This window comes from Bos javanicus, unplaced genomic scaffold, assembly GCF_032452875.1.
Source record: "Bos javanicus breed banteng unplaced genomic scaffold, ARS-OSU_banteng_1.0 tig00000403_1, whole genome shotgun sequence".
In the NCBI taxonomy this organism is placed as follows: domain Eukaryota; kingdom Metazoa; phylum Chordata; class Mammalia; order Artiodactyla; family Bovidae; genus Bos; species Bos javanicus.
In genome coordinates, this window is record NW_026893843.1 from 26,373 (window position 1) to 51,482 (window position 25,110).

The 25,110-nt window shown below is 37.2% G+C and overlaps 2 protein-coding genes and 1 pseudogene across 2 annotated transcripts; all 3 read right to left on the bottom strand.

Moving 5' to 3' along the window:
* Positions 1-4,152: 4,152 nt before the first annotated feature.
* LOC133244011 (olfactory receptor 8H1-like) lies at positions 4,153-5,100 on the bottom strand. The gene has a single exon (XM_061410687.1). The coding sequence runs from the start codon at positions 5,098-5,100 to the stop codon at positions 4,153-4,155; it is 948 nt and encodes a 315-aa protein (XP_061266671.1).
* Positions 5,101-16,120: 11,020 nt separating this feature from the next.
* On the bottom strand, positions 16,121-20,905 carry LOC133244014 (olfactory receptor 8H1-like; annotated as a pseudogene).
* A 2,128-nt stretch (positions 20,906-23,033) lies between these two features.
* LOC133244020 (olfactory receptor 8I2) lies at positions 23,034-23,963 on the bottom strand. The gene has a single exon (XM_061410693.1). It carries the CDS (start codon positions 23,961-23,963, stop codon positions 23,034-23,036), a length of 930 nt encoding a protein of 309 aa, XP_061266677.1.
* Between the last annotated feature and the right edge of the window lie 1,147 nt (positions 23,964-25,110).

The window sequence follows — 25,110 nt, forward strand, 5'->3', positions numbered from 1 at the left end:
GTCAGTTCAGTCGCTCAGTCGTGTCCAACTCTTTGCGACCCCATCAATCGCAGCACGCCAGGTCTCCCTGTCCATCACCAACTCCTGGAGTTTACCCAGACTCATGTCCATCGAGTCAGTGATGCCATCCAGCCATCTCATCCTCTGTCCTCCCCTTCTCCTCCTGCTCCCAATCCCTCCCAGAATCAGTGTCTTTTCCAATGAGTCAACTCTTCAATGAGGTGGCCAAAGTACTGGAGTTTCAACTTTAGCATCATTCCTTCCAAAGAAATCCCAGGGCTGATCTTCTGCAGAATGGACTGGTTGGATCTCCTTGCAGTTCAAGGGAATCTCAAGAGTCTTCTCCAACACCATAGTTCAAAAGCATCAATTCTTCGGTGCTCAGCCGTCTTCACAGTTCAACTCTCACATCCATACATGACCACAGGAAAAACCATAGCCTTGACTAGATGAACCCTTGTTGGCAAAGTAGTCTCTGCCTTTGAATATGCTATCTAGGTTGGTCATAACTTTCCTTCCAAGGAGTAAGCCTCTTTTAATTTCATGGCTGTGGTCACCATCTGCAGTGATTTTGGAGCCCCCAAAAATAAAGTCTGACACTGTTTCCACTGTTTCCTCATCTATTTCCCATGAAGTGATGGGACCAGATGCCATGATCTTCGTTTTCTGAATGTTGAGCTTTAAGCTAATGTTTTCACTCTCCACTTTCACTTTCATCAAGAGGCTTTTTAGTTCCTCTTCACTTTCAACAGTGCAGAAAAGGACAACATTTGGGGGCTAACCAATCAAAAACATAAAAGAAACATAATTTCCAGGATTGTTCTGTGAAAAAGAGTCATCCACACACCCTAAACAGTTAACATCTAGGAATTTGCAACTGAGGATATTGTTTTCTTTATTGAGCCACTCTGTTTCTGAATCCCACTATTACACCAACATAGCCTGTTCCCTGAATATCACAGATTTATTTTTTAGACTAATACTATTGAGGGATAAACTGTTCTTTAATTTTCCTTCTGTGAATAGGACTGTGACTGTATGTTTGCCAAGGCCTATCTAGTAATGCCAAAACTATACTGTCTTCAATCAGCATTTCCAGAGAATGTCTGCCAGCTACATACACCTTTCGACAGCCCCTGGTATTTTCTTTAATGTTTTCTTTAATATAGCTGTGAATTCTACTTTTTCAACTCTGATAATTGTAGTACACTTACGTTGAAAAAATATCCAATCAGAGAGTGGTGATAAAGACACAAGTTGTCTTTATGAACACTAGAGTTAGGATATCTGGGTTCAAATGTGAGCTAGCTTGTTCTTTAACTAGTGGAGTGACCATGGACCACTATTTACTCTTTCTGCTCTTGCAGTTTCCTCATCTGTAAATTGCAACCTTCAGATATATTTTGAGGCATAGATCTAGTGCTGGGGATACAATGTTGAACAAATTAAGCAAGAATCCTGAACTTATTACGTTTATATGATAATGTGTGTGTGCAGGGGGGAGAGGAGCAGAAAAGAAAAATAATGCAAAAATGCACTAGCAAAATATTATTAATGGTCGGATGTAGATACTCGGTATGGGAAACAAATGAAACATGAAAAAGAATAGAGAACAGGTACAATTTTAAATAAAGTGGCAAGGATGTTATTATTAAATAGAATAAGACCAAAAAAAAATGTAGTTGTCTATAAACAGGAATTTCTGAATGAAGGAAAAATGGAAAAATCTCAGGTAGTATCAGGACTAGTATACACAAAAAAGTTAGGATGTCATGTGGTTAAATCAAAGCTTAAAGCTCAACATTCAGAAAATGAAGATCATGGCATCTGGTCCCATCACTTCATGACAAATAGATGGAGAAACAGTGGAAACAGTGTCAGATTTTATTTTTGGGGGCTCCAAAATCACTGCAGGTGGTGACTGCAGCCATGAAATTAAAAGACGCTTACTCCTTGGAAGGAAAGTTATGACCAACCTAGATAGCATATTGAAAAAGCAGAGACATTACTTTGCCAGCAAAGGTCCATCTAGTCAAGGCTATGATTTTTGCTGTGGTCATGTATGGATGTGAGAATATAAAGAAGGTTGAGTGCCAAAGAATTGATGCCTTTGAACTGTGGTGCTGGAGAAGACTCTTGAGAGTCCCTTGGACTGCAAGGAGATCCAACCATTCCATCCTAAAGGAGATCAGTCTTAGGTGTTTTTTGGAAGGACTGATGTTGAAGCTGAAACTCCAGTACTTTGGCCACCTGATGTGAAGAGCTGTCTCATTGGAAAAGACTCTGATACTGGGAAACATTGAGGGCAGGAGGAGAAGGGGATGACAGAGGTTATGAGATGGTTGGATGGCATCACTGACTCAATGGACATGGATTTGGGTAAACTCTGGGGTTTGGTGGTGGACAGGGAGTCCTGGCGTGCTGCAGTTCATGGGGTCACAAGGAGTCAGACACGACTGAGCGACTGAACTGAACTGAACTACTTATCTCTGTTAAGTAATTTAAAACAAATGAGTTAAGCATTTACAATATTGTAAAGTTAAAAAATAAAATAAAATAAAAAAATTTTTAAAAGCATTTAATTTATTAATTTAATTTTACAAATCTCTAGAAATTGAGAGACAGGCAATTACACTGTAAAATACACTATAAAATACAATTATACTATAAAATATCAGTTATAAGAATTTCAATTAAAAAGCAATTTACTGAAGTTTGTTGACACATCATAGAAAGGAGGGATTTTTTTTATATATTTTCAGATAGTAACCAAAGAGATATAACTATCTGCAGATTTTTAACTTGATGAATTTACAAACACTTTGCATTCAAAGAATTGCAAAATGAAAGTCAATCTTTCCCATGTGTCAAAAACACATTCATCTTAGAATTCATTGACAAATAGTTAAAGGTTAATCTTGTTAATGTACACAGTAAACTGCAAAAAGGTGCATATGAAATGACAGAAGTATTGTTCTAGCACATTATATACACACACACACACACACATAACTATCAATCTGGAAGAAAACATACAAAGTTATTAATTTTTAGGGCATTTCTATTTCCTTAAATTTTCAACACTTTTCAAGTTTTCTGCAATATTGACATGTACCAGTTTAAATCCAAACCTGTGAGGTGCTGAGTTTTTTCTTAGCTATTTGTCTTTTAAATCTACCAAAAGTAATTTTATACAAACAAGAGAATATTCTGTAAGAATAAGACACTGTGCATTAAAAATACTGAACAAATAAGAGTGTCCTAATGATAATGCTGCTGCTGCTAAGTCGCTTTGGTCATGTCCAACTCTGTGTGACCCCTTAGACGGCAGTCCGCCAGGCTGGGATTCTCCAGGCACGAACACTGGAGTGGGTTGCCATTTCCTTCTCCAATGCATGAAAGTGAAAAGTGAAAGTGAAGTAACTCAGTCGTGTCTGACTCCTAGCGACCCCATGGACTGCAGCCTACCAGACTCTTCCGTCCATGGGATTTTCCAGGTAAGAGTATTGGAGTGGGGTGCCATTGCCTTCTGCCTTCTTCTTCTAATGATAATGGTCTGCCTTTAATAGTACTACCTTAAACACTTATATCAGTTATATGATTTAATCTTTAGAAAAACTCTATGGACCTGGAATCATAATTTATTATATTCTATTGAGAAAGTGTTTTATTTAAGAGTTACACAGCTGAAAGAGTTGCAGATCTAGAATCAAAAGTCTGGAGTGTTTGGTTCAATAACAAGAGCATTCTGCTATACTGTTTTTCCACAATGTAAATGAAATAATTTCTAAAAGTGTTAGCATTGTTCCCAAAATGAAACTCTTTTCCATCATAAAATTCTCTGAATATGCATGAAATACTTTAAAAGGTGGTAAATAAAATTTTTATTTTGCTAATCAGTTAGCCTTAAAAACAGATAGATTTGTACCATGGATTTAACATGTGTTGGTGTTTCCAATTACAATGTGGAATTTCTAAAGGCATATTCTAATAAATGTCCAAGAAAATATTTGGTAAATCAAAGGATAATTCTACTGAATAAATGAATAAATAAAGAACAAGTAAAGTCTTCAAGTCATTTCTGGAGAAAGAGGAAGGAAATACCATAAAGGGAAGAAGGAAAAAAAATAGCTTAAAATTTCAGCATCACTGTTATTTTAATTGCTTGGAAACCTTTCTTTTCTGAATGACTCTACCGACAGCATTCTTCACTTCCTTGTTTCTAAGACTGTATATAAGGGGGTTCAGCATGGGGATGACAATAGTATAAAAAACAGAAGCCACTTGATCCTTTCCCAAGGAGTAGGACTTACTTGGTTTTAAGTAAGTGAAAATCATAGTGCTATAAAAGATGGTTACTCCCAGGAGATGGGAGGCACAGGTAGAGAAGGCTTTCTGCTTCCCTGCAGTGGAAGTGATTTTCAGGACGGTGCACAGTATGAACACATAGGACACGGATATTGTGACAAGAGACACCACTAGGGCACAGCCAGCGACAACGAATATCATGATTTCAACGTCATGTGTGTCAGTGCAGGACAGGGATAGAATTGGGGATGTGTCACAGAAAAAGTGGTAGATTACATTGGAGTCACAGAAATGCAATCTGTTCATGCAAAGCACATTGACAAAGGAATCTGTAAAGCCAATCAAATAGGATCCAAAGACAAGAGAGCAGCAGCATCTGGTGGACATAACAACGGGGTAATGCAGAGGGCTGCAGATGGCTGCATAGCGATCATAGGCCATGGAGGAGAGAAGGAAACATTCAGTGGCACCCAAGAAGACAAAGAAAGACATCTGAGTGAAGCAGTTCACGTATGAAATAGTTTTGATGGAAGTCAGTAAGTTGTCTAAGGTTTTAGGGGTGATGACACTTGAGTAACTGAGGTCAAGAAATGACAAGTGACTGAGGAAAAAATACATGGGTGTGTGAAGCTGGGAATCCAGGGAGATTATCAGGATCATCCCCACATTCCCCAGCACAGTGATCAGGTATATCAGGAGAAAGAGGGTGAAGAGGACCAGCCGGATCTCTTCAGAGTCTGTCAGGCCCATGAGGATGAAGTCAGACACCTGTGTGATGTTCCTTCTGCCCATGGTGTTCAAATGCTCAAACTGTTGAGAAATCAAAGTTGAAACTTATCAGAAATTACTTCAAAAAGGTTTGTGTTGCTATATATGACCTGACATATTTATATTTGTTTAGTGTTTCTAAGAACTGATGATAATGAGGTATGGACTGCATATGAAGAAAAAAATTTGATTCCCAAATATATAAATAGATGTAAATTAACATTTAAATACAACAAAAAGTAGTATATTGAATAAATTGCATAAGCCTGAAAGTGAAAGAAACTGAAGTCACACAGTTGTGTCTGAATCTTTGTGACCCCGCAGACTGTAGCTTACCAGGCTCCTCCATCCATGGGATTCTCCAGGCAAGAGTACTGGAGTGGGTTGCCATTTCCTTCTCCAGGGGATCTTCCCAACCCAGGGATTGAACCCACGTCTCCCACACTGGAGGCAGAGGCTTTAACCTCTGAGACACCACAGAAGCCTCCTAAATGCTTCACATTTTTAATGCATTTAATGCCCACGAGTTTATTATACCATAGCATTATTACCCACATTTTTCATATGAGAAAAAGGGAACAGAATTTGAGTAACGTGTCCATAGTTAGAACTATTAAATGTTGGCTCTGTACTTCTACCAAGATAGATTGACTCCAGAGAGCATGTCCATTATATATTCCTGTCATAGTTAATTTCAAATATGTCTACTAAAATGCTATATGTATCATAAACAATCATAGTAGAATATTTTTAATATACTATGCTCTGCTATTTTCCCCAATATTATTTAATACTAATGAAACATAACTATCAATCTTTGGACTTTAGTAGACTAACCACATACTTAGTATTAATTTCCAAAAGATACAAACTTATCATAATCTGGCCATTCAAAATCAAATTTCTTCCAAAATTATATTTCTAAATGGCTAAAAGACCATGATCATAACAACTCTATATTTCTGGGTCCACCAGTCCTGGCACTACTGAAGGCAAAGATATCTAAAATGATATCTGCATGCAAACTCTTCTGATATTATTCATGCTTTATTTGATTTCAACTAAAATCTTCAATTTTTGAGAACAATACTTACTGGGAAGCAAGATTGACTGAAAAACAGCTTCCTCTAATATTATCTATCTTTCTTTAATATAATATTTGTTTCTTTGAGATAAATTCTTTTTAAATTTTAGTGCAGTCATTTTTTTTTTTATTCTGAAGGAAAAATTAATCAACCTAGAAAGTTTGTTCAGTTCCTGATCAAATGTAACATCTGCCAGGAATGTATGTCTAAAATGAATATCAGCAGAGCAGAGTGTGCCTTGCCTCTTATCCTAGTAATTCCAGGGCACCTCACATACTAGGGATTGATGACTGCAACACTTGGTCATCCCTGTGGACCAATTTCCATGGAAGAATTCTTGGCATATCTCCAAGGACAAAAGGTACTTGGCATGTCTTCAGGGACTAGATGCAGGTATGCTAGGCCATGAGAAACTAGATGTCTTCCTTTCCAAGACCCACAGTGAGGGGCCTAAAGGCTTGGTCTTCCTGTGTGATGCTCTAAATTTTTGCCTGGGTGGTAGAGAAACTATTTCTAGAGCAATACTTACTCTATGCCTGAAACTGTCAGGGAAAGAATGATTTTTTCATTCCTTCATTCCTGAGGAAAGACTCATTTTTCATAATGAGTCTTTTATATTTAATTGTGTGACACTGTTATGGGAGTAGACATTTGCATTAGAAACAAATTGAGAATTTAACAAAATTGAAAGAATGATATGAAAAATTTCAACATTATATAACATTTTGATAAATTTTGTAACATTTTGGTAAATTTCTCCAGATGATTTTTTAATATACTGCTTATTTGCATACCTATAGAACTTCATAATTATTATCATACTGGATATTGAGTATCCATCCTCATTTTATAATTTAAATTTCATAACATACTATAACCATGTTATTCTAGTCTCTCATGAAACCAATAACTTCACGTTTTATTTATTGACTGACACCCTATAACCAACTTTATTCTAGTGAAGTCTTCTTCAGATGTTAAGAATGTTATTGAATATTGTTTATCCAAGGTGAAATAACAAGGAAAGGCTATAAAAAGGGGTACACTGAGAATCAGGTTAAAATACTCTTATGAATCTTTCATTAATTCATGAGAATTAAACCAATTTTCATATAGATTTAAAAGTAACTCTTACAGGAAACTCTGGTCATCCTCCCGAACTTCAGGAGATACTTTGTTGTTTGGAAAAAAGAAAAAAATTGTGCATTTATTGTACTTTTAATGAATTTTGGAAGGGCATTTATACTCACCCAAACTTTGTTCTGCTAGAATAGGTGTGAAATAAAATTCATATTTTATGATAAAGGTAAGAAAAATTATAAACAAAAATGTCCTTCTGTCCTTTCACCTCCTCTCTCCCCTCTACCGTGCATTGTGTATCTGCATTATACTTTGGCCAAACCTCCACTGTCAACAGAAACCTGCTCAGCCATAAAAAGCGACATTCTTCTAGCGTCAACAAAGCAACTCCTTAAGATATTCCTTCTTAATCTCATATGATACCACTATGACCCCTGACTTCCCTGGTGGCTCAGATGGTAAAGAATCTGCCTGCAATGTGAGAGATCTGGGTTTGATCCCTGGGTCGGGAAGATTCCCTGGAGAAGGAAATGGCAACCCACTCCAGTGTTCTTGCCTGGGAAACCCCATGGACAGAGGAGCCTGGTGGGATGGGGTCATAAAGAGTCAGACCCAACTGAGAAACTAACCCTTTCACATGAACGATAACCTAGTACTTGCTTAGATCTAGATTGTATCTACTGTCAAATATAGATCATTTAATGTACAGGTCTCTGTCTCAAAAACTTATGTAACTGTCCTTTGACTTCTAAGGGGCAGAAAGTTCCTGTGGATTTCTGAGCTGTCCTCAGGTTACAATCCTCAATTTGACTTGAATAAAAGTTTCCATTTCTTTCTTCGAGTGACCAGTTAAATTTTCACTGAAAGTCTGACTCTTTGCAACCCTATGGATTATAGCTCACCAGGCACCTCCATCCGTGTGACTTTTTTAGGCAAGAATCCTGGAGTGGTTGCCATTTTCTTCTCCGGGGATCTTCCCAACCCAGGGATCAAACTCAGGGCTCCTGCATTGCAGGCAGACTCTTTACACTGTGAGCCACCAGGGAATCCAGTCTTATTTAGGGATTAGAAAGCCAGAGTAAACTTATTTGATGATAGGTAACTTCGGGAGTTAAGTAAAATAGGCTAATAGTAATTTTCAATGTAAAAACCACCTCAACAACCATAATATTAACATTAGTCACTTAGTTGTGTCCAGCCCTTTGCAACCCCCTGGACTATAGCCTACCAGGTTCTATGTCCTTGTAATGCTTTAGGTGAGAATACTGGAGTGGGTAGTCGTTCCCTTCTCCAGGGAATCTTCCCGACCTGGGGATTAAACTCAGGTCTTGGGGATTTCAGGCAGATTCTTTACCATCTGAGCTACAGGAGTTTCCTTGAAGCTTTGGGTGACTATAATTTTGACTCTATATTTGTGACTATAATTTGGTGACTGCAAAATGACCAGGAGCAAATCACTTGCTTAATATTTTCCCATCCTTGAAATTTATCTTGATTATCTTCAATATTTTTTTTTATGATTTGGGGTTATTATTGCACCTTTTATTGTACCATAGAAGAAACCAAAGTCTCCTCAGAGATTTTTTTTTTTAAATCTCTCTTGATTTAATATGATATAGCTTTATCCTTTAATTTGTTAGTTTTAACTATGCCATCCACAAACATTCCTTTCACATTCCTTTCTCTCTTGGACTCTATGGTTATTTTTTTTTTTTTTCTTTAATGAGTGAAAGAATGTTTCTTTTATTTTCTTTGGATGCTGCTGTTGCTGCTGCTTAGTCACTTTATTCATGCAGAACTCTTTGCAACTCTATGGACCATAGTTCACCAGGCTCCTCTGTCTTTTTTCATAAATGCTATTAAATTATCTTTCTTTGTTTTCTAATTCATTAATTGTTATCTAATTTGTATCACTTTTCACCTACATTATGAGATTTGTGGGGAACAAAAAATAATTTTCACTCTGTCCTTTCGGATTTTTGGCTGAAACCCACCTTCTTGTAATGAAAGGCAGGCGACCAGGATAAAAACAAATAGAAATTTAGTAATATATATATCCCCTTTATACATGGGAGACATCCAATAAAACTGAGTAATTCTCCAAAAAGGGTCCAAGCCACGACCTTAAATACCATCTCCAGCTAAAGGTAAAAGAGGATGTGGGAGTGTGGGAGTCAGGAAAGAATAGTAACAAAGAGTGCAGTTGTTAATGCAGACTCAAATTCATTCTTTTTCATTGGATAGAGATTTAGTCATCTTTCTCCTGGCATAGAAAGGGAAGCAAAGTGAAAGTGATAGTCACTCAGTCATGTCGGACTCTTTGTGAATCTTTGTGGCCTCATGGACTGTAGCTCTCCAGGCTCCTCTGTCCTTGGAGTTCTGCAGGCAAGAATACTGGAGTGGGTAGCCATTCCCTTCTCCAGGGGTTCTTCCCAACCTAGGGATCAAACCAGGTCTCCTGCATTACAGGCAGACTCTTTGCTCACTGAGCCAGCAGGGAAGACCACAGAGAGGGAGACATCCTTCCAAATAGAGAGTAGTAGTGTTACTCACTCAGTACCCAGCTCTTTGCAACTCCATGGATTGGACTGTAGTCCACCAAGTTCCTCTGTTCGTGGGGATTCTCCAGGCAAGAATACTGGAGTGGGTTGCCATTTCTTTCCCCAAGGGATCTTCCCCACCCAGGGATTGAACCCAGGTCTCCTGCATTTCAGGCAGATTCTTTACCATCTGAGCTACATGGACATTTCCCTTTTAAATGTAAATGCCTCCTACAAAAGGATAACTTCAGTTTCCAGAACATCTTCTGTGTCTACTATTTTATTTTTAAATAACTAGATAATCCTTGAGCATAGAAAGCATCTATTGGCATTGAAAATTCTGTTCCCTTTCAGGTTGAATTTACTGTATTTTCCCTAAGACCTAGTAATACCTGCTTAACCCACTATGGAAACATATGAACTAGAGGTTTTGAGGGATGGTACAGATAGAGCAGTTCAAAGACAGAATGATGAGAGGTCATGAAGGATAAGTTTGAGGTGTATATCAAAATATGTATACATATGGACATTTAATCATAACTCGACAAGTAAAATATATTTCTACATTTTATGATTAACTGGAAAAGTGTGGTATGTTTCTGCTCTTAGAGAGAGATCAACTAGGAAACATTAAAACGTAAAAAATAACAATTTGATATATAATTTTATTAATACTAAATAAAGATAAAGGCCTGAAATGATCTACAGAACACATACACAGTGCAAGTGCAAATAATACACATAATTAGAACCGAGGAAAATATAGGTAAATATAAATGAATTTCAACAGCTGACATTTTTCACACAATTATAAAAATTTAAGCATTATAGTTACAGTGCATAAATGAAAAGCTTTGATAGAGGGGGGAAAAAGGAAATATCAGTTTAATAATTTTCCATGATGATGGTGAAATATAATGAAAGCAATCATCTGAATCAGATATTGTGCTTAGAATGAAAAATGTATGTAGGTTTAAGAAAGGGAATGAGTGATGAGTTGCTAAGACAGCCTTCAGATCAGTTCAGTTCAGTTCAGTTCAGTCATTCAGTAGTGTCCAGCTCTTTGTGACCCCATGAATCGCAGTGCTCCAGGCCTTCATGTCCATCACCAACTCCTGGAGTTCACCCAAACTCACGTCCATCGAGTCGGTGATGCCATCCAGCCATCTCATCCTCTGTCGTCCCTTTCTCCTCCTGCCTCCAATCCCTCCCAGCATCAGGCTCTTTTCCAATGAGTCAGCTCTTTGCATGAGGTGGCCAAAGTACTGGATTTCAGCTTTAGCATCAGTCCTTCCAAAGAACACCCAGGACTGATCTTCTTTAGAATGGACTGGTTGGATCTCCTTGCAGTCCAAGGGACTCTCAAGAGTCTTTTCCAACACCACAGTTCAAAAGCATCAATTCTTTGGCGCTCAGCCTTCTTCACAGTCCAATTCTCACATCCATACATGACCACTGGACAAACCATAGCCTTGACTAGATGGACCTTTGTTTGCAAAGTAATGTCTCTTCTTATTTTATTTATTTATTTTTTTGATACCATGTGTATTTATTTTTCCCCCTTTTATTATTATTATTATTTTTTTTTTACTTTACAATATTGTATTGGTTTTGCCATACATCAGCATGAATCCGCCATGGGTGTACACGTGTTCCCAATCCTGAGCCCCCCTCTCACTTCCCTAATGTTTTTTGAGTGCTGATATGCACAGGATTGTCTAAATACCAGGAAAGATATAAACATGAATAAAATAGAATTCTTAACCTTAACGAATTCATCACTATGTTTCCACAAGCCAAAAAAGCAACTAAAGCATTTACTTATATACTGCATATGTGACACATTTGTTCCATGCTGTGGAGAGCAAAACTATGACTAAATACATTTTTCTCAAAGAGCTTACAATCTTGTTGAAGAGAAAGACAAATATTTTAAATACATATATTTTCTCCTAAAAGAACTTCATGAAATTAATCTTTGGTTCCTTTCAATAAATGTTTTGACTGCTCAACTTGTTTCATTCCTTCTCAAGATTCATGCACAGTGAAGGCAGCAGCAGGGATTTCATCTTTTCCAGAGGTCATTTTGTAACAATGCTGAGAAGAGTACATTAAACTGGGTTGATGTTCAAGTCTCTTTTCAAGGAAAAATAAAAGCAAAACCCAGTTTTATTTTTAACATTATGGACTTAATGAAGTTTTTCTGCCTGATTTGGAGAAGTGAGAATCTCTAAATATACCTCCAAAATGGCTTAGGAATTATGCTATGCTAAAGTACTTCATGTCTCTCCACACACGCATAGACACACACACACATAAACATTAAAAAATTATTGACTCTTTGATCTTAGGGAAGCACATTATAGTGAATAAAAATTAAACCCAGCTCTTTTTTTATGAGTTCTGTACTCCACTGCATAAATGCATCACCTTTATCTTGAAAACAAGGTATAAACATAACTTGTCAAAAGACTAGAAAAATGAAAAATACCCAGAAATATAAGAAAAAGCATTATGCTTCTGAAAGATGAGAGAGGGGTTAAAAAGTATATTATTGAACAAATGCAAGCAAAAATAAATAGCAATTGCTTTAAGTATAGAGTCTAGAAAACATGGATATCAGAGCAAAAATAAGTCATAATAATCTTAAGTGGAATTTGTAAAAATGGAAAATAATTAAAATAAATTATGTAGGTGAAACAATACACTTTTAAAACATTTGAATTTGTTGAGAGTTTTGAATTAATACAAATAATTTACATTATCTCCTAATAGAGACTTTATGCTTATGCATTTTATTTTTAACATTTAAAAATATTTACAAAAATCAAAGATTGTTTTACATAGAAAGCAATCTAAATTTCAAGTAACAAATTTTATATAACCACTGATATTTGAATAAAATGATCTATGTAGTTTCAAAAGTTTAAACAAGATATATGCAATACCTGGAAAATAAAAAATACTTTCTAAAATAAGCTTTCAATAGAGAAAATTAAAATTGCAATTCAAGGTTATGTACAAGAAAAGCTTTAAAATATAAGAAATTTTAGCATCCTAGTGATTAAAGATTATAGGTTACCAGAGCTTCTGAATTCATTGCAAATTGGCAGCTTTATAACTTTTCTCTGTTAAAAAAAAATGATTAGATGAACCAAGCATTTAGATTAAGAATTTATTTTTAATAGTCATATCAAACCTATAGAAATTAGCAGAAAGGCAGTAATGTTTTAAAATACACAGAATTTCATCAAAGATGCATTTACTGAAGCTTATTGACATGTAACAGAAAGATAGCCTTATTAAATATTTTCAGTTGGGAACGGGACGCCAATCGAAGAGTGAAGGAATATGTGTATACTTATAACTGATTCACTTTGTTGTACAGCAGAAACTAACACAGCATTGCAAAACAATTATACATCAGTAAAAAACTAAATAAATATTAATAAAATAGAATTGATATATTCCAGGAGCCATAAAAGTGATAACACTGCATGCAGAATTTTAACTTAATAAATTCACAAATATTTCATGTCCAAAACACTGCAAAATGAGAATCTAGATCTTCTAACCAAACACAGTCCTTTTAGATTTCAATGATAAAGGAATAATCGAAGATTAAACTTGTAAGTATACACAGAAAACCTCAAAAAAGGACACAGGAAATGATAAGAATATCGTTCATATACCTAATACACACACACAAACACACACACCCCTGTATATCTATTTAAAACTATCCATCTGTTTACAATAGCTAGGACTTGAAAGCAACCTAGATGTCCATTGGCAGATGACTGGATAAGAAAGCTGTGGCACATATATAAATGAAATATTACTCAGCTATTAAAAATAATGCACTTTTTATGCATTTTTTTACCTCAGTTCTAATGAGCTTATTATACAGAGTGAAGTAAGTCAGAAAGAAAAGCACCAATACAGTATACTAATGCATATATATGGAATTTAGGAAGATAGTAACAATGACCCTATATGCGAGACAGCAAAAGAGACACAGATATAAAGAACAGACTTTTGGACTCTGAGGGAGAAGGTGAGAGTGGGATGATTTGAGAGACTAGCATTGAAACATGTATATTACCACATGTGAAACAGAGCACCAGTCCAAATTCTGTGCATGAGACAGGACACTCAAAGCTGGGGCACTGGGACAACCCTGAAGGATGGGATAGGGACCAGGGTGGGAGGGGGGTTTAGATGGGGGATTAGATTGGGGACACATGTACATCCATGGCTGATTCATTTCACATTAGGGCAAACACCACCAAAATATTGTAAAGTAATTAGCCTCAAATTAAAATAAATAAATAAAAAATTATCAATCTAGAAGAACACATACAAAACCCTGAAAAACTTCTTAGGCATTTCTATTTCCTTAAAGTTTTCAAATATCTCCAATATTAACACATTCCATTCTAAAAGCAAAACTGTGAAATGCTAGGTTTTCCTTTAGTTTTTTTGTGTGTTTGTCCTTTGAATCAACCAAAGCTAATTCGTAAAACTACACATGAATATTTGTTAAGAAAAAGGCATTAGGCATTCAAAATACTGGGAGGTGAGTGTTCTGATGATAATGGCCAATATTTATTCAGTTCAGTTGCTCAGTCATGTACAACTTTTTGCAACCCCATGAATCACAGCACACCAGGCCTCCTTGTCCATCACCAACTCCTGGAGTATACCCAAACTCATGTCCATCAAGTAGGTGATCCTATCCAACCATCTCATCCTCTGTCATCCCCTTCTCCTCCTGCCCCCAATCCCTCCCAACATCAGAGTCTTTTCCAATGAGTCAACTCTTCGCATGAGGTGGCCAAAGTATTGTAGATTCGGCTTTGGCATCAGTCCTGCCTTTAGGATGGACTGGTTGGCTCTCCTTGCAGTTCAAGGGACTCTCAAGAGTCTTCTCCAACACCACGGTTCAAAACCATCAATTCTTCAGTGCTCAGCTTTCTTCATAGTACAACTCTCACATCTATACATGACCACTGGAAAAACCATAACCTTGACTAGATGGACCTTTGTTGACAAAGTAATGTCTCTTCTTTTTAATATGCTATCTAGGTTGGTCATAACTTTCCTTTCAAGGAGTAAGCTTCTTTTAATTTCGTGGCTGCAATCACCATCTACAGTGATTTTGGAGCCAAGAAAAATAAAGTCAGTCACTGTTTCCACTGTTTCTCCATCTATTTCCCATGAAGTGATGGGACCAGATGCCATGATCTTAGTTTCCTGAATGTTGAGCTTTAAGCCAACTTTTTCACTCTAGAGACTCTGTCTCTTTCATCAAGAGGCTCTTTAGTTCTTCACTTTCTGCCATAAGGGTGGTGTCATCTCCATATCTGAGGCTATTGATATTTCTCCTCACATTCCAGCTCGTGCTTCCTCCAGCCCAGCGTTTCTCATGGTGTACTCTTCATATAAGTTAAATAAACAGGATGACAATACACAGCCTTAACATACCCCTTTTGCTATTTGGAACCAGTTGTTCCATGTCCAGTTCTAACTGTTGCTTCCTGACCTGCATACATGTTTCTCAAGAGGCAGGTCAGGTGGTCTGGTATTCCCATCTCTTTCATAATTTTCCACAGTTTATTGTGATCCACACAGTCAGAGGCTTTGGCATAGTCAATAAAGCAGAAATAGATGTTTTTCTGGAACTCTCTTGCTTTTTCCATGATCCAGCCTTAAAAAGTTAACATCAATTAAGTGATTTAATCTTTACAGTAACTCTTTGGACCTGGAATTGTTATTTATCTGTGCAGTTTAGGAACTTGAAACTTAAAGTTTCAGTGATTTTTTTTTTTAAAGCATTCTAGAGGTAATTGAGTAGAAGGTTTGGAATCTAAATCCGAGAACTTATGGTTCTCAACCAAGTACTCATAATCACTCTGCTCTCCTGCTTCTCCATCAAGTAAAGGAAATGATTTCTGAAACTGGTATCATTTTTTTCCAAAATGGGACTCTTTTCAGTCATAAAATTCTCTAAAGTTTGATTATGCATGGGGATTTGTACAGCACACTTTAAAAACTGACAACTATACTTTTCATTTTGAAAATCAGTTGCCCTTAAAAACATACATATTGTGACCATGGTTTAAATGTGTTTCATGGTTTCTAATTACAGTGTAGATTTCTAAAGTCATATTCTTAGAAAGGCCTGAGATTGTATTTATTCAAGCAAAGGATGGATGAATAGAATAAATAAATAAATAGTTCTATGTGTTTTGGAGAAAGAGCAAGGAAATAGACTATAGGGACAAAAATAAAAACATACACAGACAAACAGAGGAGCTTAAAAGTTCAGGATCAGTGTTACTTTAATTGTTTGGAGCTCATTCTCTTCTGTAAGACTCTGCTGAGAGCATTTTTTGCTTCTTTATTTTGAAGACTGTATATAAGTGGATTCAGCATGGGGATGACAATACTATAAAAAACAGAAACCACTTGATCCTTTCCAAAGAGTAGGACTTATTTGGTTTTATGTAAGTAAAAATCGTAGTGCCATAGAAGATGGTGACTGACAGGAGATGGGAGGCACAGGTAGAGAAGGCTTTCCACTTCCCTGAAGTGGAAGTGATTTTCAGGATGGTGGACAGGATGGACACGTAGGACACTGATATTGTGATAAGAGACGCCACTAGGGTGGAGCCAGCAAAAATGGATATTGTGATTTCAATATCATGTGTGTCAGTGCAGGACAGGGCTAAAACTGGGGGTGCATCACAGAAAAAGTGATAGATTACATTAGAGTCACAGAAATGCAATTTGCTCAAGCAAAGCACATTGACAAAGGTGTCCATGAAGCCAATCAAGAAGGATCCAAAGACAAGAGAGCAGCAGCATCTAGTGGACATAATAGCTGGGTAATGCAGAGGCTTGCAGATGGCTACATAGGGATCATAGGCCATGGAGGAGAGAAGAACACATTCAGTGACCCCCACAAAGACAAAACAATTCATCTGGATGAAGCAGTTCAAGTATGAAATATACCTGTTGGAAGTCAGTAAGTTGTTTAAAGCTTTAGGGGTGACGGGGGTTGAGAAACTGAGGTCAAGAAATGACAGGTGAATGAGGAAAAAATACATGGGTGTGTAAAGCTGGAGATCCAGGCAGATTATCAACATCATTCCTGCATTGCCCAGCACAGTGATCAGGTACATCAGGAGAAATAGGGTGAAGAGGGCCAGCTGGATCTCTTCAGAATCTGTCAGTCCCATGAGGATGAAGTCAGACACATGAGTGATATTGTTCTGCCCATAGTTTTAAAATGCTCCAAACTGTTGAGAAATCAAAGTTGATTCTTAGCAGGAATCACTGCAAAAAATATTTATGTTTCTATGAACAACATAGCATATTTATATTAGCTTTTTCTGAAAAAGGATAATATCGAGGGGTGTCTCAAGTATAAAGAGAAAAATCTTTTACTTGATTTCTAAATATAGAAATGTGTATAAATTGACATTTAGATGTAATGTATTAAAAGCTACTGTATTGGAAAATTAGAAATAGCCTTGTAGTGTTTTAAATGTTTCACTTTATTATAGCGTTTAATTCCACTGAGAAAATTATACCATAGATATTAATATTAGTCACATTTTTTAGATGAAAAGAAGTACGTAGAGAATTTAGATAATTTATCCAGAGTCAGAGCTAGTACATGTTGTCTCGGTAATTCTATGAAGATAGATTGATCACAGAGTGCATGCCCACAATACTAATTCCTATTCATAATTAATTTCAGCAACCCTGAAAAACAAATACTAGATATAAAATAATGATGAAAGAATTGTTTCAACACATCATGCACAATTCTTTTTTTCCAATATTATTTAATACTAATGCAATATAAATTCAACCTTTGGAATTCATTAGGGTGTATTAAAATGATCGACCACATATTAGCATTAATTTCCAAAAAATAACTTGATATTCAAAATCAAATTTCTACAAAAAAAAATATATTTCTAAAATACACACATTCATTGCAGTCCCTGATTATGTCAATGTTATCTTTCACAAGTCCTGGGAGTACCTAGGGTAAGGTTAGATGATATCTGCATGTATGCTTCTCTAATGTCCTTGTTTTATTTGAACCTAACTAAAACTTTCTGATTTTCAGAATAATACTTACCAGTAGCCAGAGTTGGTGGGAAAACAACTATTTCCAATATTATCTGACTAGCAGTATGACAAAGTTTCCCTCACAAATAAAATATAAAGACCCATTTCAGCTGAAAATTTCCATAACATAATATTTTTGATATGTTCTTATTAAATTTTAGTTATTTTGTTTTATTCTGTGGGAAAAGTAAATCAATGTAAAAATTTTGTTCAACTGCTGTTCAAATGTAAAATTTTTCAGGAAGTTGTGTCTAAAATACCAGGGATCTAACTGTGCAAGAATGCAGAGTAGAATATGCCTTGCCTCTCATCCTGGTAACTCAAGGGAACTTCATTTACTGGGGATTGGTGATTATGCAACATCTGGTCATCCCTATTGACCAATTTCCATCAAAGATTGCCTTGCATGTCTCCAAGGACAAGAATTCAAGGACTAAATGCAGCTGTGCTAAGCTTTGAAAAGTTGGTTGCATTTTCCCTTAGGAGCCAAACAATGAAGAGCCCAATGCTTTAGTTTTCCTTTGGGATGTTCTAAATTTATTCCTGTGGTGGTAGAGTAATTATTTCTAGAGAAAGGATTAATCTATGACTGTAACCATCAGGGATGGAAAGATAAATTTTTTACAATAAAATTTTATATTTATATTTTATGTTTATATATATGTGTGACACTATGCTAAGAGTAAATATGTCCATTAGATACAAAATGAAGTCTCCAAATATGAATAGGATAATTCTTCTAGGGGTGATGAAAACTGATTTTTTTAGCTTTACTGAAGCATCACTGATACAGGAAGATTTATACACATTTACTCTATACTTATTAATGAATTTAGACATATGCATATATCCAAATGCCATCACCACATTTAAGGTTCTAAACCTAGCCATCATCTCCAAAAATCCCCTTGTGTTCTTCTATGCATGTGTGTGTTTTGTTGTAAAAAATGATTTCTAAAGATCACCACCACATACTAAAATATAGCATGTACAAAAATAAAATGAATATATAACAAAATTCAAAAATGATATGAAAATAATCAAACTCAAATTTTGGTGAATGTCTGAGCTATTTTTGTTCATTGAATGCTTAATTGTATTCTTCTATATTTGCATACTTATCATATTATATAGTCAGTATCCATCTGCATTTTATAACTAAAATTTCACAATATAGTGTGATCAGTTTTATACTAGCCTTTCATAAATCACATAATTAAATGCCTTATGCATTGACTGATACCCCTTGAACAACTTTCCTCCAGAGTTCAGTTCAGTCACTGAGTTGTATCGACTCTTTGTGACCCCAAGGACTGTAACATACCAGGCTTCCCTGTCCTTCACCATCATCTGGAGTTTGCTCAAACTCATGTCCACTGAGTCGATGATGCCATCCAACCATCTCATCCTCTGTCATCCCCTTCTCCTCCTGCCTTCAATGTTTCCCAGCATCAGGGTCTTTTCTAATGAGTAGGCTCTTCACATTAGGTGGCCAAACTATTGGAGCTTCAGCTTCAGCATCAGTCCTTCCAAGAATATTTATGAATTATTTCCTTTAGGATTGACTGGTTTGATCTCCTTGCAGTCCAAGGGACTCTTAACAGTCTTCTTCAATACCTAGTTCAAAAGCATCGATTATTTGGTTTTCAGCCTTCTCTATGGTCCAGCTCTCACATTCATACATGACCACTGGAAAAACCATAGCTTTGACTATATAATCCTTTGTCAACAAAGTAATTTCTGCCCCTCCAGAAAAGTTCATCAAATATTAAATATTTCATTGAGGATTATTTGCCCAAGAAGAAGATTCTAAAAGGGGGTAGACTAAATATCATATTACAATATTATTATAAATTTTCTGCTGATTCTTGATAATGAAATCAATGTTTATGTAGATTTAAAAGTGAATCTTACAAGAAAGTTTTCCTATACATCCAGAATTACAGGTAATAATTTATTCGTGTTGATAAAGAAGCTACATTTTTATGTGTTATACATTTGATACTGCTGCTGCTAAATCACTTCAGTCGTGTCTGACTCCGTGCGACCCCATAGACAGCAGCCCACCAGGCTTCCCATCCCTGGGATTCTCCAGGCAAGAACATTGGAGTGGGTTGCCATTTCCTTCTCCAATGCATGAAAGCGAAAAGTGAAAATGAAGTCACTCAGTCGTGCCTGACTCTTAGCGACCCCATGGACTCCAGCCTACCAGGCTCCTCTGTCCATGGGATTTTCCAGGCAAGAGTACTGGAGTGGGGTGCCATTGCCTTCTCCAGACATTTGATGCAGGGCAATTCTATTTATCAAAAGATAGTGCTGCTAAAACAGGAATCTTTAGAAATAAAAATGCCAGTGTAAACTTATTTGACAACAGACAACTTTGGGAGTTAAACCAACTGAGAAACTCTCAGTTATTTTCAGTCTAAAGTCACGTCAATAACCATAGTGATTGCAAAATTATCAGAAGCAAGTTCTTGCTCAGTAATATCCCAATGTTGAAACTCATTCTGTTGAAGTTTAGGATTATGCTTTCAGAATATTTATTTATTTGACCATGACCATTTATTTTGTCATGTTGATACAAAGTCCTCATAAAATTGAGCTCCTCTGCTGAGTTTATCATTAACATCTTTATCCAAAAATTATTCCCTTCCTTGTCCAACACCTGTTCCCCACAAAGTTGAGAATTATCAAAGAGGGATTGAAACCCAGCAGGACCTTTTGGGGCCTTCCCAGGTACAAATGCCATTTCTAGTCCCCAGTTTCCTGTTTGTAGAAAGAAGGTTTTCATCCTCCTTGACCTTTCCTGAGTTCCGAAGGACATATTCAAACAATAACTAGGTCAGTTAGCACACATGGAAAGCAACAATAGTGTAGTAATGGGCCAGTGTCCTGCTTCTTCCACAAGGGAGGCACGTAACAGTGCATGTCACTGCGATCTTCTATAGGAACTAAGGCCCCACCCAGGTGGAGCATGGTAACTTCAGGCTGAGCACAAGAACGGGGACCCCAGACTGATTGGTACCAGAAGGTAGATCTCTGGAACACTACCTTGTGACCTCACCACCAACCAATCAGAGGAAGGTCACGTATCCTGTAGAACTCTTGCAAATTTTGCCTATAAAACTTTTCCTTGAAAATCACCTGGGAGTTTGGGTCTTTTGAACATATGTGCATGTGTGCTAACTCACTTCAGTCGTGTCCGACTCTGTGCAGTGCAACGAAATGTAGTCTGCCGGCTCCATTCTCCAGACAAGAATGCTGCAGTGGGTTGCCATGCCCTCCTTTAGGGGAGCTTCCTCACCTAGAGATTGAATTCTCATCTCTTATGTTTCCTGCATTGGCAGGCGAGTCCTTTACCACTAGCCACCTGGGAAGCCCTTTGAAAATGAACACCACATCCTTCTTGCTTAACCTTGGAATAAAGCTTTCTTTGCTCCAAATAGCAACATTTCTCAACAATACCTACCAGTTGAATTCAGTTACTTACAATCACCTATGCAATGTAGAATTCTGTATACATTCATTTCAATGTCCTAACCACTAAGGAAAACGTGATTTGAAAAGATATTTATAAATAAAAGATATTGTGGTGAACCAAGGACAAAAGAGCAGATAAAACCAAGAAGGGTCCTGGAATGCAGGAACAGAAACACCAGACCCTTATCGTCCTTCCCTCCCCTGAGTTGTAACTATTAATGGATTTCAGGTCCTCCTGAACAGTATAACCTGTCCCCCCTCCTACTCCATAGACATAGCATTTGCCTTACTCTGCCCCCTGCTCAGTATACCTGCCTCATCCAATCAGCAAATGACCCACAAGTCCCGTATCCCACTCCTTGTACCCTGGGAATAAAAGTGGACTAAGGATCCCTGTTCAACATCAGTTCTCCCTTGAGCTGATCTGCTGTTCAAAAAGCAGCTCCCACTCTAATAAACTTTATTTCCCTCTCATTCTGTCTCATGTCTAGAAATTCGTATCCAACCCATGCCCAGACCCTGACAGATGTCTTTGAAATGATTTCTTAAATAGAATTTTCAACAAAACTAATAGTTTTTGAGTGCTAATGTACATCTGTACTCAGTTGCTAAGTCATGTCCAATTCTCTGGTATACCACAGACTGTAGCCTGCCAGGCTCCTCTGTCCATGGAATTCTCCCACAAGAACACTGGAGTGGATGGCCATTCCATTTTCCAGGGGATCTTCCCGACCTAGGGATCAAACCCGGTCCCCTGCATTGCAGGCAGACTCTTTAGCATCTGAGCCACCACCTCTATAGATGCCTGCAAAATGCCTCAGGAATTGTGCTATAGCCAGTGCTCTATTAATCTACACACACACACAGTTTATTCAGGCTTTGAACTTAGAGAGGCACGTTGTATTTGTTAAGAAATGGAACTCTGTGGTTTTTGAAATATTCTCTACTTCATAAAATGAGGTTTCATAGATAAATGGTAAGGGTTTTAACCCTCCTGGCAAAATGAATGCGCATTACCAAGAGATCTCTCTGTATCACCCAATGTCCTCTTATCACTTGTGTTTACACCTCATGAAAATTAATAACTCTAACCCTCACCACTCCCTTCCGGCCACAGATTTATAATCCTTTTTATTATTTCTCTATGGCTGAAGCAACTTAGCAGCAGCAGCAGCTGCTTTCACTTCCTCTCAGCTAATCAGCAATCATTTCTTGTTAATAGTATTTGAGTCACCATTTCTTAATCTACCAATTTTCTACTCTCAATTTGTTGACAGTGGAGAAAACACCATGTCAAAACGTATAAAAAATCAATTTAATAGTAGTTCAACATTTTGCAGTGTGATGGCATAATCATAGGTGGGTTTAGCCACCATTCAGATGCTTTACATATCTGTGCATGTCTACGTCTGAATAATTTTAGTACTGAAATGAACACCTTCCATGGTGATCCAGTATCCATATCAACAAATAAAATGATAATTCATCTCCTGCATTTCATGGCTCTGTTATCATTTATTTTGTCTTATTCTTTTGGGGGTTACTCTACTAGCTCCCAAATTTTTGAGCCATTGAATGCCTGAAGCACTCCAGGTTTGCTTTAGTTGCAGTATGCACAGATTTGTCATGGAAACAGTTTTTGAAATGCTTTCAGGAGAGCATTTTTTACATCTTTGTTCCTCAAACTATAGATAAGTGGATTCAGCATGGGAATGACAATGGTATAGAATACAGATGCCACCTGTGCCTGGGTCAAGGAAGATGTGTTATCAGGCTGCAAATACGTGAAAATCAGGGACCCATAGAAGACGGTCACCCCCACGATGTGGGACACACAGGTGGAAAAGGCTTTCTCTCTGCCTGCTGCAGACCGGATCTGCAGGATGGCTGAGATGATGGCAATGTAGGTGACTGTGATGATGAAGAGAGAGCTAAGCAGGGTGAAGCCAGCTAAAACAAAGATCACCATTTCTGTGCTGAATGCATCCACACAAGACAGAGCCAGAAGAGCTGTGGTGTCGCAGAAAAAGTGATTGATGCTGGCCTCACAGAATGCCAACCTGCTGATCACACAGATGGAGACCAGAGAATTGGTGAAGCCCATCATATAAGGCATGACTCCCAACCACCTGCACACCTTCTGTGACATGACCACGGGATACAGTAAGGGATTGCAGATAGCTACATAGCGGTCATAGGCCATGGACCCCAGAAGAAAACACTCACTACACACTAAACCCACAAAAAAGTACATTTGAACAAAGCAAGCAACGAAGGAGATGGTTTTCTGAATTGACTGGAGATTTACCAGTGCCTTGGGTGTTACAGTAGAAGAATAAAATATATCAATGAATGCTAAATTGCTAAGGAAAAAGTACATAGGTGTGTGGAGCTGAGAGTCAATTCTGATTATCAGAATTAGTCCAAGGTTCCCTAAAACAGTGATGAGATAAATAAAGAGGAACATCATGAAGAGGCTGACGTGTAGTTCAGGGTGATTTGCAAATCCAGAGAGAATGAAGAACGTCACCTCTGTGAAATTGTTCCCAGCCATTTCTGTCAACTCAGACCCTTGACTTCTCTACTGAAAAATGATAAGAAAAGTTAGAGGAAATTCAAGTCCAAAGGCATGATAACCAGCCCTGACCTAGACTCCCATAATGAGAGAGTAACAGATGGAAAACAAATATAAAATGACTTCAAGTTAATTGAGAATTTATACATGATTTTAATTTAAAAACAATAGAACTAACAAACACTAATCAAAAATTCCAAGTGCACATTCACTGGAATTGGTTGCACTCTAAAAAACCAAATCTATCTGGATTGCTTTTTAAAGAAATTTCTCTAGAGATAAACCATCCTCTTCCCTTATCTATCACTGGGACTCAATTCATATACTTAGAAACTTACATACTGTGATTGATTATGTATTATTCTTAGAAAACATGGAGCTCAACTGGAAATTTAAATTTTGGTATGCAATGATACCTTGTGTGGCAGTCATAAGATTTCAGCAGCCAATAACTACTTTACAGGCTTGTTTTAGGTGCTTAATGAGATCTTCAGTGCGCATATCTAATAGTTCCTTGGACTCAATAAAGCTTGCTACATTTTGCAAATATATATATGCATTTAAATATATAAAATGTATATTTTACAAAATGTTATATATAAACATATGCATATATTTACATAGAGTAAGTGAGATATTACATATATAAAATGGAGAAGGGGATGGCAACCCACTCCAGCATTCTTGCCTGGAGAATCCCATGGACAGAGGACCCTGGTGAGCTAGAGTCCATGGGGTCACAAAGATTTGGACACAACTGAGTGACTAACACACACACACTTTATATATATACACGTAAGTCCCCTAATACGAACCCCCAAGTTGTGAGCTTTCAAAGATGCAAATGTGAGTTCACATGTTCAATTGCATGTCAGTTTACATGTCTGGGGTGTGTTGTCCGTCCTCTACAATTGGTTGTGCTTCTGTGTATTTTACTGTACATTGCTATGTGGAGTGCAGTAGTGCAGGATCTTTATTTCAAGTGCAGGTTGGGGGGAAGCAAGCATAAAAGCAGCAGTGATGTAGCTGGCACTGCTCAGAAGAGACTCAGGAAATGGTAAAGGGATTTTATTTATTTGAGGAGACACTGCAGTTTTTTGAGGCACAGGACCCAAATGTAGAATGG